Below are 19724 nucleotides of genomic sequence, written 5' to 3'. Positions count from 1 at the left end.
CCTCAGTACACGTGGGGGATCCAGAGGGAAGGTCGAAAGCGAGCCAGGGGTCGAAATCCAGATAACAACAGAGCCAAATCGCAGGACAGAGAGAGTGGTCAGGAACAAGCCGGGAGTCAGAAACCAACAGACAATAATAGGAACAAGGGAGCAGGATAAAGCACGCTGGAGAAAGGTGAAACCAATACTCTGGCACAGACCTATTAGATGATTTGCCTTATAAACCCTAACCTGGCCCTTGATAGGTGGAGGATCTCCATGCTCCTCGTCTTCTGGCACAGTTTTTGAGAGATGAGTCCTCAAATCCGGAGAGAGAGAAGGGGAACTGTCAGGGGCCATCCCCGCACTGTGCATAGGTGCTGGGGACGGACGCCTGTCTCTCGGAGCAGATCCTGTCCCGATGCCAGGCAACAGGATGTACTTCCAGGCTCGCCGGACGCACATGCGCAGAAAGCAACGGGAAGCTTCTTTACTCGGTCTGTCGGCGGCCGACAGACCGTGACGGGACGGGATCTGGCAAAGGCATATAAGAGGAGGTGCCTTATAAACCCTAACCTGGCCATTGATAGCTGGAGGATGAGTGCATCTGACTGCTGACAGACCGAGTAAAGAAGCGCCTTGTTGCTAGGCAACGGGACGCGCCTACTGCTCATGCGCACCCAGCAAACCCGGAAGTACGTCCTGTTGCCAGACAACGGGACGGGATCTGCTCAGAGAGACAGGTGTTCGTCCCCAGCATCAATGCACAGAGCGGGGACGGCGCCTGACAGACAGATCAAGCAAATACAAAAACATTATTTTATTTGTCAGATGGAGGAAAAGAAACATGTTGAGTCGTGTTTAAAGAAGCACACCATCTAGTGCCTTTTTTTGTTCAAATAACTATTCCTTCCCCTAAATAATATAGCTATGAGGGTTTAACCAGGACCCACGTTGCTCAGCAGATCCTCACCCCATCTAGCGGAAAGCCTGGAATCCTTTTGAAGAAAATTGTAAAGAATTGAGCAGTCGATGGACCTGATTTGATAGCCGTGGCAGTTGTCCAATCAACTATAATTATTGAATGACTGTAGTGTACATTCCGCTCCATCAACAACTATCCAATGTTAGCAGTGATCAATCCACTCCATCACTAACTATCCAATGGCAGCAGTATCTAATCCGCTCCATCGACAACTATCCAATGGCTTCAGTGTCCAATCCACTCCATCACCAACTATCAGAAGTGACAATTCCCTTCCAACGACAGCCATCTAATGTCAGCAATATCCAATCCTCTCCATTGACAACTATCCAATGTCAGCAGTGTCCAATACACTCCATAGTCAACTATCCAATGTCAGAAGTATCCAATCCATTCGAACGACAGCCATCTAATGTCAGCGGTATCCAATCTGCTCCATCGACAACTATCCAATGGCTTCAGTGTTCGGTCGACAACTATCCAATGGTTTCAGTTTTCGGTAGAAAACTATCCAATGGGTGCCATGTTGTGATTGTGGGGCATTTGAAAAATTTTACTCTTAGCCGACTTTCTCATTTATTTTATTATATACTACTACGTATGTTTATAAAAATATATAAACGTTTATTCACATGCATCACTCAGGTCAGCAGATATCTTGTGACTTTTTGTCTTGCCTTGTTTCTTGTAGTGGAAACAGTCTCATCTGCTTATTTGTTATACTGTAAAGGACATAAGGAACAGAGATTGAGCAAAACATGTAATTGTTTAATAATATATACAAACAAAATAAAGAAATATATATATATATATTATTAAATATATTCTTATGACATTAGAAATGCTAATATTATCATCCTTTATTTGAAGTATTATGAAATAACAGTTGTAGCTGGTGATAGGTGAAGTGGGTGTGGCTACTATAAGGCAGAAGCCTTATCAGCCACCAATATTAAAGCACTCATAGTGGAATCACATTTCTGAGCAGCTACTGGTGGGTGTCTGGTTGGAATGCGGAGAGAACGTGGAAGTGGAGGAATGAAAAATGAACCAGTCACAATGGCTGTCCTTCACCATTTTCTCAATTTACTTTAGGAATGGTTAGTCCTTTACGGTAATTGGAGCTATTTAAACATAAAAATGCCACAATGAGTGCACAAGACAGTCCCACCAGAAAGTTAGCATTCTCTATCCTACATATTCTTGCAGCTTTAACTATCTGCTGGTTTCTTATGCTCAGTTGCTCCTTCGCCGGATCCTGGAATGTTGGGGCCCTGTTTGGAAAAGGCATAGATACTATTCACCTCCTGCAAAAGCAAGCAACTTATAAATACTCCAGGCCCCTAACCAGCTCCAACATTAAATCAATAGCATTCACATTTAACATATAAGCCTATTTCTCCCAATGACCCTCAACATTACATTATTAACACCCCATTACATCAATAAATCACCCCCATGAACACACACTACGTCAATACCCCACACAAACTACAGCAATCATCAATACCTCAGGATTACAGCAATATTCCCCAAAATACAGCAATCCTCTCCCCCATCCACCACATTATAGCAATCGGCTATACCGCTCACACATTACAGTGATACCCCACCCAACAGTACAGCAATCTGTTCCCAGCCCCTACAAATTTCTACAATGCCACGCATTACAGCAATTCCCTCACAGACTACAGCAATACTTCACCAACTTTCCATATAACAGCAATTCCACCCCCCAGACTACAGCAATACCTCACCAACTTTCCACATTACAGCAATATCCTCCCAGACTACAGCAATATCTCACCATCTTTCCAAATTTCTGCAATGCCCCCTCTAGACTACAGCAGTACCTCACCAACTTTCCACATTACAGCAATATCCTCCCAGTCTGCAGTAATACCTCACCATCTTTCCACATTACAGCAATATCCTCCCAGTCTGCAGTAATACCTCACCATCTTTCCATATTCCAGCAATACTCCATACCCTTCATACCCTTTGTTTTCATGTCTGCATTTATTTTGTCTACCTTGTATGTCCCTGTTTTATGTATGCACTGTTTTCCCTACTGTATGGTGCTGCGGAGCACTGTGGCACCTTACAAATCTACGATAATAATAATAATAATAATATTACACCCTTCCCCCCCAACAATACAGCAATCTGTTATATCAGTCCCAGCCCCTCCAAATTACAGCAATGCCACACATTACAGCAACCCCCCACTCCAGGCTACAGCAATACCTCACCAAATTTCCACATCACAGCAATTGGTTGTAGCAACCCCGCACTACAAGAATAACCCCCTAAGTGAAAGCTAAAGTTGGAATCCTTCCTATACAAAATCCTGGGCTTGTCCCTGATCCACTAGCCCATAATGTTTCAAAACTAACTTTGAATTAACAAAATAAGGATCCAACACTCCCCTGTTGTACAGATTACTCAGCATGAACTATATCTACAGTCATATGCCAAATATCTCATACTTGCCAACTCTCCCGGAATGTCCGGGAGACTCCCGCATTTTGCGAGAGTCTCCCGGACTCCCGGGAGAGTGTGGCAATCGCTCTGATCTGCCCACTTCCTAGTGAAGTGGGCACAATTCGGTTCAAACGCCGCGATTCACCGGGAATCGCGGCATTTGGCCCCGCCCCCGCTGTGAAATGAAGCAATTTGCGTCATTACGTCAAGGGGGCGGGGCTAAATGACGCGGGTTTTCGGGGCCCGCCCCCTACGTGCCCACCTACCCCTGGCAGCTCCCGGAATAAAAATATCAAGTGTTGGCAAGTATGAAATATCCACCTGCCAAAACATTGTGATACATTGTCACCACATGAGCAATGTGCTGTATGTCTCACTCCTACTCTATCAACCATAGCTGAGACACCCAGCAAGACTAAGCATAGTGAGCAGACCCTCACCTACCATCCAGTGCATAGCAAGGGAGGAGCAGGTTTCTCACTATGGTAAAAATCTGTTTTTTTTTTTACCAGATTAGTATTGTATTTGTGTAAACACTCTATTTGTCATTTATATAACAAACCTTTCCTGCCATACAAAAGTCTACACAGTGTGGCACATTACTAGGGATTTAAATGTATGAGCAAGCAATAACTCCAACAAACATACAGTAACACCTAGTTAATAGAATGGAGGTTTTGAAAAATTATTTATGGATAAATGATTCTCATATGTAGACGAAATGGCACCATACTGAGCATCCTCCAATGGGTCTTATTATAGTGGGTGTTTAATGAGCGCAGTGTATGCAGGTGTAGGGAGTAAAGGTCACAAGTGAATTAGATGGCGCATGGTGTGCAGCTGTGTGTGTGCTTATGGGTGACAGCGGGGATTTAAACTAGACCCGTAGCAGGTGTATACCTTGCGCTGGGTAAGACGCTTGCGGCTAGGTTCGCCCAAACCTGACTTGGACATTGCTGAAGAGGAACGCCCTCATTGACTACGGCCACACGGCCCTTCCTCTCCCTGTTCACACCCCGAAATAGCAGACCGTAGTTAGTGTCCTTTACATCTGCAGCGGACCTGGTTTTGTCACGGTTCCGACTCACAATTCTGCGACAGGAGTGGCAAGGAGCGGATAACCAGCCAGGAACTAATATAACTCCCAGCAAGGCGCGGAGTCTAACAAGGGAGAGGTATTCGCCAGGGACCAGCCGCAAGGCGGTTTGGACTTAGCTGCACCCCCTTGCAGGTCGCGGTCCTCACTGGGAGCAACCATTGAGGTAGGAGAGAGATGAGCTACAGAAGTAGTAGGTTACTCACGAATGATGATGTATAGCGGAATATAGCCAGCGGGTATGCAGAACACGAGGAGATGCTGTAGAGTGTCAGCTCTGCGGACAACTGTTTTACCACTAGAGTGGCGGCAGGATTTCTATACATCAGTCAGCAGGGATCACGAATGAAGATGAAGAATAGCAGGATATGGCCATCGGATTATACTGAACACGAGGAGATGCTGTAAAGTGTTAGCTCTGCGGACAACTGTTTTACCACGAGAGTGGCGGCAGGATTTCTATACAGCAATCAGCAGGAGTCACGAGTGATGATGAAATATAGCAGGATATAGCCAGCGGGTTATACCGAACACGAGGAGATGCTGTAGAGTGTCAGCTCTGCGGACAACTGTTTTACCACGAGAGTGGCGGCAGGATTTCCAATTCAGCAGTCAGCAGGATAACTATATAGGGAGCGAGAGATTGACAGATGGCGGCGCCCAGCCCGGACGGACCGAACGGCAGGAGCAGGTAAGTAAGCCGGGGATCGGGTCATATACCCGATTACCCGGCGCGTGATAGGTTTAGTTGACGGATGAGTGTTCTCGTTATGCGTATGCACAGACCGGTTTTGCCTACTATATGTTCAGAAAATCCAGATACGTGCCTTAATAACTCAGGCCCTGCTATAGAATAAATGAGGCAGTGTAATGGATTCGGCAGCGCTAGAAATGGCCATACGTATCTGCTTTGGGTATATTTTAAGCAGCCTGTTTTTATTTTTTCCGTACTGCAATTGGGACTACATACACGTATAAACCCCTGCTCACAATATGTAACTAACACCCTGCCCACCATACACATATTTGCTGTGCAGGCCAGATCTCACCCATTGACATTACCCAGGCACACATCCATAACCCACAGAGTGTGCCCACTAATGCACCTACAGAGTCCCAGCCACCACACACATTGTAAGCGGTGAGATTCAGAGCAAGTCTTTACTTCGTGCATGCTACATGCAGCAGCTCATCATTGTCTCTCAGACCAGCGGACTATCAAATACACAACTGACCACCCATTAATAAACCAGGGTTCAGCCCACGATGAGCCTGGGCAGCAGAAATTACATGCGCCAGCAATCACCCCCACGCCTCCCCGCCACAAGGGTTTATTGTGTCAATTATTTATGGACAAATTTGTAAGTAAATAAAAGAAATCAGGCAGCCCCATTAGGCCACCGGCCAAATGGGAAAACTCCATGTAAGGCCTATGGTCAGTCTGCCCCTGATTGGAGATTATGGGGTAGATTTATTGTAACTTCCAAAAAGGAAAATAATCTGATTGATTGCTATGCGCAACACCTCCACTTTCCTTTTTAGAAGGTTTGATAAATCTACCCCTAAGGGGTAAACAAACTTTGGCTACAGGTTTACAGTAGAATTCATTGTAGAACTTAGCGGAAGAAGCTGTAAAATAAAATGTGAAAAATGTTTAAAAGTAACAAATATGTGTTATCATGATGTATTGCATTATTTTCTCCCTGCAGAGTTACCAGTTCCTGGTTATAAAGAATCACGTGGAAGTGGCACAATTCATAAATAACAATCCAGAGTTTTTAACACTCTCTGAACCGTTCTGGAAAGCACTTTCCAACCTTCCATCGGTTTATGAATACAGTGCTTATCGAAAAATCATCGAAAGATACGGAACCCATTATTTGCAGTCTGGATCTTTGGGTGGAGAATATTCATTTCGATTTTTTTTGGAGACTGAAAAAATGACCGAAAATGGTACAGCCCAGTTTACACTATTTCTTGTATGAATGCATTTATACAAACTCCTCGTATCTGGCCGTGGTTTGGCCTTTCGATAACAGACAACATTTCTGGTATTTTTTGTACCTGTAGTGGTGCCAACAAGGGTTTGGGCCTCATGTAGTGTTGAGCGCAGTTTGTTTCCCAAATGTACCCATAAATGCAGGCCACAAAAACAACACTCTTACCTGGATATATTGAGTTTTGCTTATCTTATGTAACGTACAACTCAGCATAGTGTGTTAGAATGCGCTCGAATCAAGCTAAGCGCTAAACGTATCTTGATGCAACCACATACTTCATACGCCAGTCATCATCATCAACATCATAATGTCAACAGCTATTTTAATGTGTAATTAAATAAACAAAAGAAAATAAATAAATGATTCCATTTGAAAAAAAAACTGTTTGCCCCCACCACCCATAACTGATCTAAGTACCATTGCTGATAGAATGGGCTGGTTACCGCTTATTCGGGGAGACGGGAAGTGCACGGTACTCTTGCAAAAGCCGCAACCAGCACCAGTGTATGCCAGGCTGGACTGGAACCAGCACCAGTGTATGCCAGGCAGGACTGGTACCAGCACCAGTGAATGCCAGGCAAGACTGGAACCAGCACCAGTGTATGCCAGGCAGGACTGGTCACACTATAACAGGTGGGGTCCGCCTGTCATATTTGGACAGCTCCATCCTGCTCAGTTCAAGGCTGAATTGCCTAGGGGAATTTGGTCCGCAATAAAAACGCGGGCCCTTCCCACTAATTAAAAAAAGCCCTGCCAACACCCCTGGCCCAGTGGTTGTTTGTACAATGGTTTAAAGTAGTACAAACAGTATTGTATGTGTATGTGTGTAAACCCTGCCACCTTCCCCTGCCTGGAGAAGTTAACCTATGCAAAACTACAAGTTTCAGTATACCCATAGCTGCCAGAGCATATTGGCAGTTGTAGAACTACAAGCACAAGCATGCCCTGGCCTCTAGGGCCTACTGGGACCCATAATGTCAAATAGTAAAATACTTAAAAACACCCCCACAGTAGTAAAACATCTTGACTTGACTATTTAAATTTTAAATGGCTATTTGTTTAAACCACAAAACGCACTGATCTCTATGCATTGTCTTCATTGTCAGTAATACAACCAAACTGTGGTTTTATACTTATTTTTCAGGTGTGTCATTGATCGATATGCAGAAATGTACTTCAACCAGCGTAAATTTTATTATCGGGTCATATTCAAAAACAGAATGCAAGAAGATGTACGAAGTAATAAAATCTTCCTCTGGTGGGTATTATATATAGGTATCTCTCCCTCTCCTCTCTTTCTCTCTCTCTCTCCTATATCTCTTTATCCTCTCTCTCTACCTCTCCTCTCTCTCTCCCTCTCTTTTTCTCCTCTCTCTCTCCCTCCTCTCCCCTCACTCTCTCTCTCTCTCGTCTCTCTCTCTCCCTTTCTTTTTATCTCCCTCTCCTTCTCTCTCTCCTCTCCCTCTCCTCTCTCTCTCCCTTTCTCTCTCTCCTCTCTCTCACTTTCTCTCTCCCTCTCTCCATCTCTCTCTCCCCATCTCTCTCTTTCACTTTCTCTCTCCATCTCTCTCTCTCTCTTTCTCTCTCCCTCTCTCTCCATCTCTCTCTCTCTCTTTCTCTCTATCCATCTCTCTCTCTCTTTCTCTCTCCCTCTCTCTCTTTCTTTCTCTTTTTCTGTCTCTCTCCCTCTCTCTCTCTCTCCATCTCTCTCCATCTCTCTCTCTCTCCATCTCCCTCTCTCTCCATCTCTCTCTCTCCCCATCTCTCTCTCTCACTTTCTCTCTCACTTTCTCTCTCTCTCTCTTTCTCTCTCCCTCTCTCTCCATCTCTCTCTCTCTCTTTCTCTCTATCCATCTCTCTCTCTCTCTTTCTCTCTCCCTCTCTCTCTTTCTTTCTCTTTTTCTCTCTCCCTCTCTCTCCATCTCTCTCTCTCCATCTCTCTCTCTATCCATCTCTCTCTCTCCATCTCTCTCTCTCCCTCTCTCTCCCTCTCTCTCTCCCTCTCTCTCCATCTCTCTCTCTCTCCCTCTCTCTCTCTCTCCATCTCTCCCTCTCTCTCCATCTCCCTCTCCCTCTCTCTCTCTCTCCATCTCTCTCTCTCCCTCTCTCCCCCTCTCTCTCTCTCTCTCTCTCTCTCTCTCTCCCTGCTGACTGTAAATTGCACATTTATGATATGAGTGATTGATATATGTTATATTTTATTGGAATATTAGAAAGCAGCATATTCAGTGACTACCAGATAATGTAGACGCTATACACTATAGATAGGTAATACTACTGTTTTTTATGTCAAGGTTCCAAAGACAATGAGGTCCGTGGCCAGGCCATAGTGACAGGTGGAGCATCCCAATTTGTCGCCGCTCTCAGCTTTTTCTCCATGGATAACCCGGTTGCAAATGATAATCGTTACGCTTTGTGGGCCGGTTCTGTTACAAATCTGCCAAGCGTTATAAAACAAAAGGTCAGTACTCATTTTATGCTTCACGATAAAACTTGGCAAAAGAGACTGCTTTACCTTGGACATAGATATAATAAGAAAGAGCCTGCAGGAACAACTAACGATATTGAGTAAGTGAATCACTAAAATAAACCCAAGTCTAGGGATATTCCTGGTTCCTAAGCACATGCTATTTTGAAAGTAAACCAATATATCTCTGTCAAGGAGTACACAGAACACACAGGTATTGGTAAAATAAGGAACACAATACCTGCACAAGAGTGAGTGTGAGGCTCCCTAACTGACCCCTATTAAAAAATTCACAGTGTTTAGTTAAATTAATATAAAAAGTTTCAGAAGTCAGATAACATTATGGAATAAAGAAGTAACACTCTTAATAGAGCATTAGAACACCCACAGGAATAGAGCAACCTGCAGCTAATAAGAGTTTTAGAATGTTCACAGCTGTAGCCAATCTAAGTATTAGAATGCTTATCGATCTAGCTCAACCTGTAGCCAATTAAAGCATTAGAATGTTCACAGGGCCGAGCTTAGCTTTGATTGGTTAGTATGGGGTCTACAGTGCAACCTGGGCTTTGGGGTCTGCATTGAAGCCTGGTCTACAGAAAGTTGCTTTACACAATGTATGTAATATATAATGAAGCAATAGAACACATTGCCTTGTACACCTCTGTACTGATTACTTTTATTTATTTGTAATAAAGGTTCTGAATTTTAACATTATCCTTGCCAAAAGCTATAGATGAACTTCCTTATGTCTACAGTACATAACTTACATAAAACATGTTTTATATTCTGACTGTGTTATATACTGGCTAGTTAGGCAGTATAATATGTTGTTTGGCGCAGTACTCAAATGGACAGGAGAGAGCAGTACCCACAAATGATTATACCAAGGGTGCCATGTGCCCGCATATATTTTTACCAGTGGAACCAGTTCCCCTCACGATTACCCCAGCAATGCTACTTTTCATGCATGATTACAGAGTAATGCTAGTGCCCATACATGCTATTACAACTTTGCCCTACACATGGTTATATTAACAATGTCAGTGTCCAGAGTAACGTCCAAGCCAAATAAAGTCTTCCCTCCTAGTGTCCCATCTGTGGCTTATCTGCAGTGTTTAATCGTGGTGGAGAACGTTCCCTGAATACACCAGTGTAGGCAAATGTTCAGTGCAGGCATAAATGCCCTTTTAAAGATGACATTAGCTTCAGGATCTGGCAGGCTGGCATCAGGTATTTGTAGCTTAGAGTTTCAGGTATCTGGGGAATGGTCACTTACCGATCAATTTCTTACAAAGATGTGGTTTCTTAAAAGTGTGAATGAAAAATAAAATACTAAGAATCATAGACAAATATAATTTCTTGCTGTATCGTGGTGTACAGTCATGGCCAAAAGTTTTGAGAATGACACAAATATTATTTTTCTCAAAGTCTGCTGGCTCAGTTTTTATGATGGCAATTTGCATATACTCCAGAATGTCATGAAGAGTGATTAGATGATTTGCAATTAATTTCAAAGTCTCTCTTTGTCATAACAATGAACTTTATCCCAAAAACATTTCCACTGCATTTCAGCCCTGCCACAAAAGGACCAGCTGACATCAGGTTAGTGATACTCTCGTTAACACAGGTGACAGTGTTGACGAGGACAAGGCTGGAGATCACTCTGTCATGCTGATTGAGTTAGAATAACAGACTGGAAGCTTTAAAAGTAAGGTAGTTCTTGAAATCATTGTTCTTCCTCTGTTAACCATGGTTTTCTGCAAGGAAACATGTGCAGTCATCATTGCTCTGCACAAAAAGGGCTTCACAGGCAAGGAGATTGCTGCTAGTAAGATTGCACCTAAAAAAAAACATTTATCGGATCATCAAGAACCTCAAGGAGGGAGGTTCAAACGCCGAGACCGTGTCCTAAAGTTGATTCAGCCTGCGGGATCAGGGCACCATCAATGTGGAGCTTGCTCAGGAATGGCAGTAGGCAGGTGTGAATGCATCTGCACGCACAGTGAGGCAAAAACTTTTGGAGGATGGCCTGGTGTCAAGAAGGCCAGCAAAGTAGCCACTTCTCTTCAGGAAAAACATCAGGGACAGACTGATATTCTACAAAAGGTACAGGGATTGCACTGCTGAGGACTGGGGTAAAGTCATTTTTTCAGATTGGGGCATCTGGAAAAGAGGGAAAGGTGAGCACTACCATCAGTCCTGTGTCATGCCAACAGTAAAGCATCCTGAGATCATTCATATGTGGGGTTGCTTCTTAGCCAAGGGAGTGGGCTCACTCAAAATTTTGCCTAAGAAAACAGCCATGAATAAAGAATGGTACCAAAACATCCTCCAAGAGCAACTTCTCCCAACCATCCAAGAACAGTTTGGTGATGAACATTGCCTTTTCCAGCATGATGGAGCACCTTGCAATAAGGCAAAAGTGGCTCGGGGATCAAAACATCAAAATTTTCGGTCCATGGCCAGAAAACTCCCCAGACCTTAATCTCATTGAGTACTTGTGGTCAATCCTCAAGAGGCAGGTAGACAAACAAAAACACTCAAATTCTGACAAACTCTAAGCATTGATTAGGCAAGAATGGGTGGCCATCAGTCAATATGTGGCCCAGAAGTTGACAGTATGCCAGGGCAAATTGCTTGTAATTTTACTTCAGTATACCAAATATCTGACAAAAAGGTCTAAAAACACTGAAGCAGCAAACTTTGTGAAAATCAATACTTGTGTCATTCTCTAAACTTTTGGCCATGACTGCAGATATTATGCCATTGTAGCCAATGTATAAAATATATGTACACACAATAGATATTTCCAGAGTCACAGTAATGAAAACAATTGAAAGAATGGGGTAATTTAATTGCATTGGAATAATGGTTTTGCTATATAATGACACCTATTCGATCCAAGCCCTACTTCAACGACTGCATTTTTTTTAAAAATTATCAACGTCCAATTGTTTCTTACTGAAACTCATTTAGCCCTATTAATCTTTTTTTTTTTTTTAAAAGAAATTTTATTAAATTTTACAGAACAGGGAATGAAGGAAACAGGCAAATTGAAAGTATCAAAAACATACTAGAGTTTCCAAGAAATGTTAGCAGCATATTGTTACTGATATGAGAAGAACAAGAAGAGAAAAATTCAGGGAAAGATGAAAAAAGAGAAGGGAAAGGGAAAAGAGTAGGAGTAAGAGGGAAGGGGGAGTCACTAGCCAGAGAGCTGAGAAGAAAAATAAAGTGAAGATGAGAATCCAAGTCAGGACTACAACTAGGTAGTTAGGACACAAAGGCCTTAAAAAGCAAGGGGAGGAGAGGCTCCATGATATTCAGTCCAAGGACTCCAGACCCTATCAAATTGGACAGTGGTGTGGCAAAGAATACTAGTAATGTAATCCATGTGATAGACTTGCCAAATGCGGTTGATGACAGAGGGCAGGGGTGGAGGGCTTGGGTTTTTCCAAAAAAGGGCAATTTGGCATCTAACAGCACTAAGAATATGGGTAATAAGTTTTTGAGTTGGTTTCGGTGTCTTAGGAATTGAGCAGGGGAGTAGAGAATAAGAGAGAGATGGAGGAAGAGAAACCTGAGTAATGTTGCAGATTAATTCCCAGAAAGGGAGCAGTTTTGGATAGTGCCACCATATATGAGACAAGGTACCCTCTTGACCACATTGATGCCAACACAGCGGTGAGGAGCTCGGATAAATTATATGAAGACGGTGTGGGACCAGATACCAACGGTAAAAGATCTTGCGACAATTTTCGCTTATCTTAACGCAGATAGAGGTCTTAGAGAGGTTCAGGCGAATCTAAACCCACTCCCCAGGAGTGAGCGACTCCTCCATGTCCTCCTCCCATTTAAGTTTGTGGGGGTCCTTAGGGGGGCATTTCTGTTTTACAATAATGCGGTAAAATGTGGAAATCAAGCCCCTGGAAGAGGAGTGGGTATCACAGAAGGTGACCAAAGGAGAGGTTAGATGTATATCAGCAACTGTACGACGGATAGAGTTATATAAATGGCGAAGTTGGAGATATTGAAAGAAGCAGGACATAGGGATGCAAAAGCACTTTTGGATATCCGCGAAAGAGGGAAAGAACTGAAGCGGCATGATGTCGGAGAGGAAATTGATGCGACAGCGCGTCCAATGGGAGAATTGGACCGGGTGTAGTCCAGGAGTGAAAGCAGGGTTATTCCATAGAGGTGTCATTCGCCATGAGTTGTATGAGTCCAACAGGCGAGCGAGAATGCTAAAGGAGGGGGGAGACGTGAGAGGGGAGGCTGGTGCTGTGGTTTCAGCCACAGAAGCGAGGGGGGGCGAAGTAGTGTCAGTGAGGGCGGATTCAATATCGACCCAAACTCGCTGTCCCAGCGGAGAGTGAAGGAGTACACACTGGGTAAGATGGGTGGCGCGATAATATTTAAGAAAGTGGGGAACTCCCAGACCTCCTTTTGGAATTGATTTGTAGAGAATCTGCATTCGAATCCTGGGCTTCCTAGCTGACCAAACGAATTTGGTAGCCATTTGTTGAAGGAGTTTAAAGGAATTGGCGGGGACTTTGAGAGGTAAAGTTTGAAACAGATATAAAAGTCAAGGAAGGATGTTCATTTTGATGGAGTTTATTCTACCCGTCCAGGAGATAATGAGTTTGTCCCATTTTAAAAGGTCAGCCTTAATGGCTGAAAATAAAGGGGGAAAATTTGCAGCGTACAGTTGGTCATATGAGCGAGTTCGGTAAATCCCAAGATATTTTAGTTTGTGAGACTGCCATCTAAAATCAAAGTTAGCTTTGAGAGTCGACAGGAGGGCAGGGGGGATATTAAGGTCGAGAATTTCTGATTTGGAAGCATTGATCTTGTAATTGGAAAGAATGCCAAAAAGGGTAATGTCCTTGAGTAAATTTGGGAGTGATATGTGATGGTTTGTGAGAGACAAAAGGATATCATCCACGTATAAAGATAATTTACAGTCCTATTAATCTTATGATCAGTACCATAATGAATCTTCCAGGCAGTCTTTTCAACACCTTTTGCAAGTCCCACACAAGCATACCCGCCCAAAATCCCAATTTCACAGGACAGTCTGGGGTTATGTTGCCAGAAAGGGGCAGACCTTAGAAAATTCAGGAAATAGATTTTGAGCATAGTTGGGCGAATCAGGAACCTCGTTGGGCTGATTAGGGCCATGACTAGGGAATTAGGCCCAACCAAAGTTGTCTAAATTTTTTAGCCTTCAATGTAGGGAGGTATGCCCAAGTCTAGACCAACTTTTCCACAGGTATAGATCAACATGTAGGCAAACTGCAGTAGAATATTAGCAGGGCTAGACCATCCTTTAGCCAATCAGCCTTAGAATATTCAATGAATCAAACTAACCTGAAGACAATCGGATTATTATTACGTTTTTCACAACACAACTCCAAAAGAAACAGCACTATATATGTGTGTAACTCAACTACAAAATGAAAGAAAGTTCATACAACCAAATAATAGTATAAGCAATGTTTTCTGGACTGAAAACCATTCCACCACTCCATTGTTTCCTTATCTGTATCTCCTCCACAAACAGGTTGTATATCTAAAATCTGACTTAAAAATATTAATTGTGCATAGCACAAATTTTCTTGGAGGCTGTTTTAGGTAGATGCCAGTAGTGCTCCTTCCACCGCTTCCAGCTTATTACTTCTTTTTTTGTAAAAAAAGAAATATATGAACTCTCAGTCACTATAAAATTCTGATACTTTTCATTTAGCTGAATAACTGTTCACAGTGAAATTTGATTTCACTTTAATTTGAAATTTCAATACAAAAGCTATATATTCCTAGTAGTTTTGTATGATAGGAAGTATTTAATCCACACATTCTTAATATACATATTTGGCCTCTACTGAGGGAAAATTTACTTATTTAAAGATTTCATTGTCAAACATATAATCAAATAGAGTTAGCAACTGTTGTGCTATAGAATTAATTCATCCTTGGATCACATTTATTTGATCAAGTAGCAGTCATTGTCGTCCTTCTAAAACAAATATAAATGGCTACTTTCTGATATTTACTGATAAATTAGTGAATTGTTCTTCAGTAAGGCTTATTATGAACACTATTTTAATATCCTTTCATTACCTTAATACATATTGCCCTGGTGCTTGTTCTGCATAATTTTGTGGGGGACATTTATGAAAATTGGTCCATAGATACAAGGTGCTGTCACCCCTAACATCCAATCGTGGTCTCATTTTCTAAACTGATGGAATCTGATTGGTTGCTATGGGTTATAACACCTCTTTGCTGTGCACCAGGATTCTTTAATGTCCCACAGTGTGTCACGAGCCAATGATCTACTCTCAACGGCTCCCTCTGTTCTTCCTGCCAGCCGGGACACTTTCTATTTACTCAAGTCTTGGGGGTACCTGAGTACTTGCGTGAACATAACTCTCTACACAGTGCCGGACTGGCCATCTAGCACTTCTGGCAAATGCCAGAAGGGCCGATGGTCAGATGGGCCGGTTCGAGCAGTCGGTGCATGTCGTGCACTTCCTGGTTACATGTGCTGTGCGCAGCGTGCGGAAAATGTGATCAGTACAGGTCCTGGAAGGCAGCTTACGAAGAGCAGGAAGAAGACAGAAACAGAGATGAATCTGAGAAGGTAGGTACACAAAACAGGGGGGGGGAGAGAAAAGGTGCCACACATTACGGGGGGGGGGGGCAAAGAGAAAAGGTGCCACACATAAAACGGGGGGGGGGGGGGGAAAGGTGCCACACCTAAAACGGGGGAGGAGAGAGAGAAGGTGCCACACATAAAATGGAGGAGGAGAGAGAAGGTGCCACACATAAAACGGGGGAGGTGAGAAAAGGTGCCACACATAACACAGGGGAGAGGAAAAAAGGTGCCACCCAAAAAACGGGGGATAATATGATTTGGGCCACTATTGTGTGGCATAATATCAACTTGGGGCACTATTGTGGCATAATATGATTTGGGGGCACTATTGTGGCATAATATTAACTGGGGGCACTATTGTGGCATAATATCAACTGGGGGCATTATTGTGGCTTAATATCAACTTGGGGCACTACTGTGTGGTATAATATGATTTTGGGGCACTACTGTGTGGTATAATATGATTTTGGGGCACTACTGTGTGGTATAATTTGATTTTGGGGCACTACTGTGTGGTAAAATACGATTTTGGGATACTACTGTGTGGTGTGGTATAATATGATTTTGGGGCACTAATGTGTGGTATAATATGATTTTGGGGCACTACTGTGTGGCATATTATGACTTTGGGGCACTACTGTGTGGCATGTTATGATTTTGGGGCACTACTGTGTGACATAATATCAATTTGGGGCATGTACTCAGGCATGAGGGAAGGAGGAGAATGTTAATATAATGTGGGAGGTAGGCTGTTAATTTAATGGTGGAGTTTAGGTGGGGGCTAATTATTTAATTTGTGCTATTTTATTTGTGGGGTGATGTGGGTTAATTTAATATTAGGGCCTAGCAATTTAAGATGGGGTGATTGGACCTTTAATTTAATGCTGGTGTGGTTTGGGGGCTATTAATTGAAAGTAGGGCTGTTTGGGAAAAAAAATGTGAATATAAATTATTTAATGGCAGTGATGGTTGCGGAAAATAGGTATATTTATTAAACGTAAATGCTATTTAATTTATTGGTGGGGTTGTTTGGATGGAGGGAAATAGGTTTATTTATCATCATCAGCAGAAGCTATTTATATTAAATGTGAATACTAGTACTTTAATGTTGGGGCTGGAAGGAGGCCTAATTATAAAACATGGGTTGTATTGATTAAACAACAAGGCTGGTTGGAGTTTTCTAAATTACATGTACCCATTTCTTTTACAAAAAGGGCCTCCAACATTCCAGTATCCAGACAAGCAGCAACTGAACTAAAGACATCAGCAGCCACAGGTGGTGAAAGTAACAAGACAGGTAGGAGAGAGCAGGATAGTCTGCCAACTGTCCTTAATCTGGTGGGGAAGTCCCGAATTTTGGTGACTGTCTCGTTTAGTGAGATTTGGTCCGACCACAAGGACAGTTGGGAGGTATGTCCCGCTTCACACTGTACTGCTTGTGAAGGCAGAGCTGTGTGCAACTAACAGTATTGCACACAGTATTGACTGTGTATTTCTCTAACATTTGTTACATAATAGGGGCTCCCTGTCCATAATACCCCAGGAGGGAGCGGATAGCTGCTCCAAGCCTCTGGATAGGACACAGACTGCAGAGCAAGCCGAGGAGCTCTAAGTCTCACAAGATTTGGTAATCTCATGATACTAAGAGCTTCCCTGCTCACTCTACAGGAAGTATACAGAAGCATAGATAAGTACAGTGGGCTGGGGGTGTCATAATGTGCCTCGGGGGATAGCGTGATAAATGTAATGTTTTATTGTAATGTATGTATCATTGCCCCATGTTGGGCACACCCACAACACGCCGTTTTCGGTGCCGCCGTGCAGAGGCGGCGCAAAGTTTCTTTCCTGCAAGAACTGAGGTGGGCCTGTGTACTTTAAATGCCAGTACTGATTTTTAGTCCCAGTCCGGCCCTGTCTCTACCGGAAAGGAGGCTTGCTATAAGTGAAGACCTTTCTCTAATACCTTATTCTGAAGATTTATCTGGTGTCCAGTGGAAGCCGTTACACTATGTTTTTATTTCTTAGTTTCCTACTTCCCTGGATTGTCCGAGAGACTCTTGAATAAGGGTAAGCACTTACCTGCTCTGCGAGGTGGGTGAGGACATGATGCAAGCTGCATCACCAAACCCTTCCACCTCAGTAAAAACTTTTTTTTTCTTTCAGAGTTTCAGTTTATTAGGGTGGGAGGGGCTTCATTATGGGATTGTCCTGCCCACTTGATGAGGTGAACATAGCTCCCAACATTCAGAATCCGGAAAAGGGGACAAAATAAGCCCCAGCCTGTCCAAACTCCACCCAGTTATGCCCAAACTCCACCCACACATGGCTATATTTGGTCAAAACCGACCCACTTTCCCATTAAGGCCCCCCTTTTGTCAGCTGCGTATCAGGATGTCCCACCAAAAGAGGGACAGTTGGGATGTATGGGTGAATTGCATCATCAAGCCCCTCTTCTTTTCCTACCCTCTCCCATAAGAGTAGGCAGGTATAATTTATTTGTGAGCGCTTTGCCAATAGTAGACCCACATTTTTCTTTCAGATAGTCTGTCTGTTCTCAATAAGCAGACTCCATGCTATTGTACCACGCGACTCTTTAAGAAGATTGAATGTATAACTGTCAGGAACACAGAAATGTATTTAAATACAAGGAGCACCTGATACATCCAACTTGGTTTCCTCATTATCTTTTTGATGTTGAACCAAACATTATTTTTTTATGTAGCAAATGTGGTGTTTTTATTTCCGTAAAGCATTGGATTTCATTCACGGGAAAACAAAAGAAGATATGTTTAAACCATGCACATTCATGCAGACCTTTATTCCAGCAAGCGACTTATGACAGCGCCATTTATCATGTCTTACATTTTCAGACATTTCAACACCTTTTGCATTAGGGAATATGGGAGGCGAAAAGTAATTAGGAATCTGACAGAAATAGTGATGACCTTTCCGCATGATCAATGATTTTGTTTGAAATATGTTTATCAATGTTATTATCATTCTGTTCACATCGCGCACTCTGCTTCCATGCTTGCTGAGCCTGATGTGAGCAGTGTTGTACGTGGATTAGATTATGACAGATAAAAGCTTCAGCTGTGGGACTAGATAAAGCAGCACTACCATTAGTAAACTATTTCTAGCTCAATGATGGACAGCAAGAGTTAATACGACCTTCAATCAAGAGATTGCGGCTTGCGATTGGTCCTTTTTGTCCCATTCCCCTTCACAACCTTTCTTGGTGAACAAATATTGATTTTCCATTTTTGCTGGCTACAGGGCATTTTGCGCTTTAATAAATCAGCCCCTATGCTTTAATTGAATGTTGAAAGACTCAGCCAAGATTTGCCTTCTACTCGTATTTGTTCATTATTAAGTTTTTTTTTTTTTACAATATTTTAACCTTATTGTGTGACACATAAGTTAATCGTGTGAAATGTGTGTTACCAACATTTATAACTGTGCTCAGGCCCACATCCATTGGTATGATGAATGCAATTTACCAATGTTAGCTTGCTGACATATTTTTACTGACCTGTATTAGTTTACTGACTGTCAGCGAACCAAGGAATGCATGGTAGTGGTGGGAGGAGGATTGCAAATGTAAAAGATTAGGGAGTCTAGTTAACATTGGTGGGCAGTATGCGCATTTGTGTTGCCACTGAACGCAGTGATGCAAAAAGTTGTACCGCCACTATATATAATAATATGTAAGAGTACTTACCTACCGGACGATCCTCAGGGAAAATCCCTCTCCTTTCATTGCAAAAGGGGCAGGCTCCATAGAAGTGACAGGGTTGACTTACTGCACATGCACCAATGTTTCGTCACGCACGCGCAGTGACGGTAACTTTGGCCTAAGGGAGGAGCAGGCAGCCAGCAAAGAGAATACTCTCCAGAGCGACTGCACTCCATTAGAATCTCTGATTTCTCCAATGTTAAGCCTTTGAAAGGGCCAAAATATTGAAATAACTTTTTTCTAGCACTGTTGCCATACTTTACTGTAGACTCTTATCCTCTTCAAAACTAGATGCCTTAATACAATGTGTAAATTAAGA

At 42.8% G+C, this 19724-nt stretch overlaps 1 protein-coding gene across 1 annotated transcript in view; it reads left to right on the top strand.

The window, feature by feature from the left end:
- The window catches only part of C7 (complement C7), a 62422-nt gene that overhangs the window by 19801 nt on the left and 22897 nt on the right, over nucleotides 1-19724 (top strand). The window contains exons 8-10 of the mRNA XM_075184118.1: nucleotides 6254-6497; nucleotides 7689-7802; nucleotides 8839-9005. Coding sequence (XP_075040219.1) covers nucleotides 6254-6497; nucleotides 7689-7802; nucleotides 8839-9005 — 525 coding nt within the window. The remainder of the gene's footprint in view (nucleotides 1-6253; nucleotides 6498-7688; nucleotides 7803-8838; nucleotides 9006-19724) is intronic.

This window comes from Mixophyes fleayi, chromosome 1 (genome assembly GCF_038048845.1).
Source record: "Mixophyes fleayi isolate aMixFle1 chromosome 1, aMixFle1.hap1, whole genome shotgun sequence".
Classification (NCBI taxonomy): domain Eukaryota; kingdom Metazoa; phylum Chordata; class Amphibia; order Anura; family Limnodynastidae; genus Mixophyes; species Mixophyes fleayi.
This window is presented reverse-complemented; position numbering and strand designations above follow the sequence as displayed.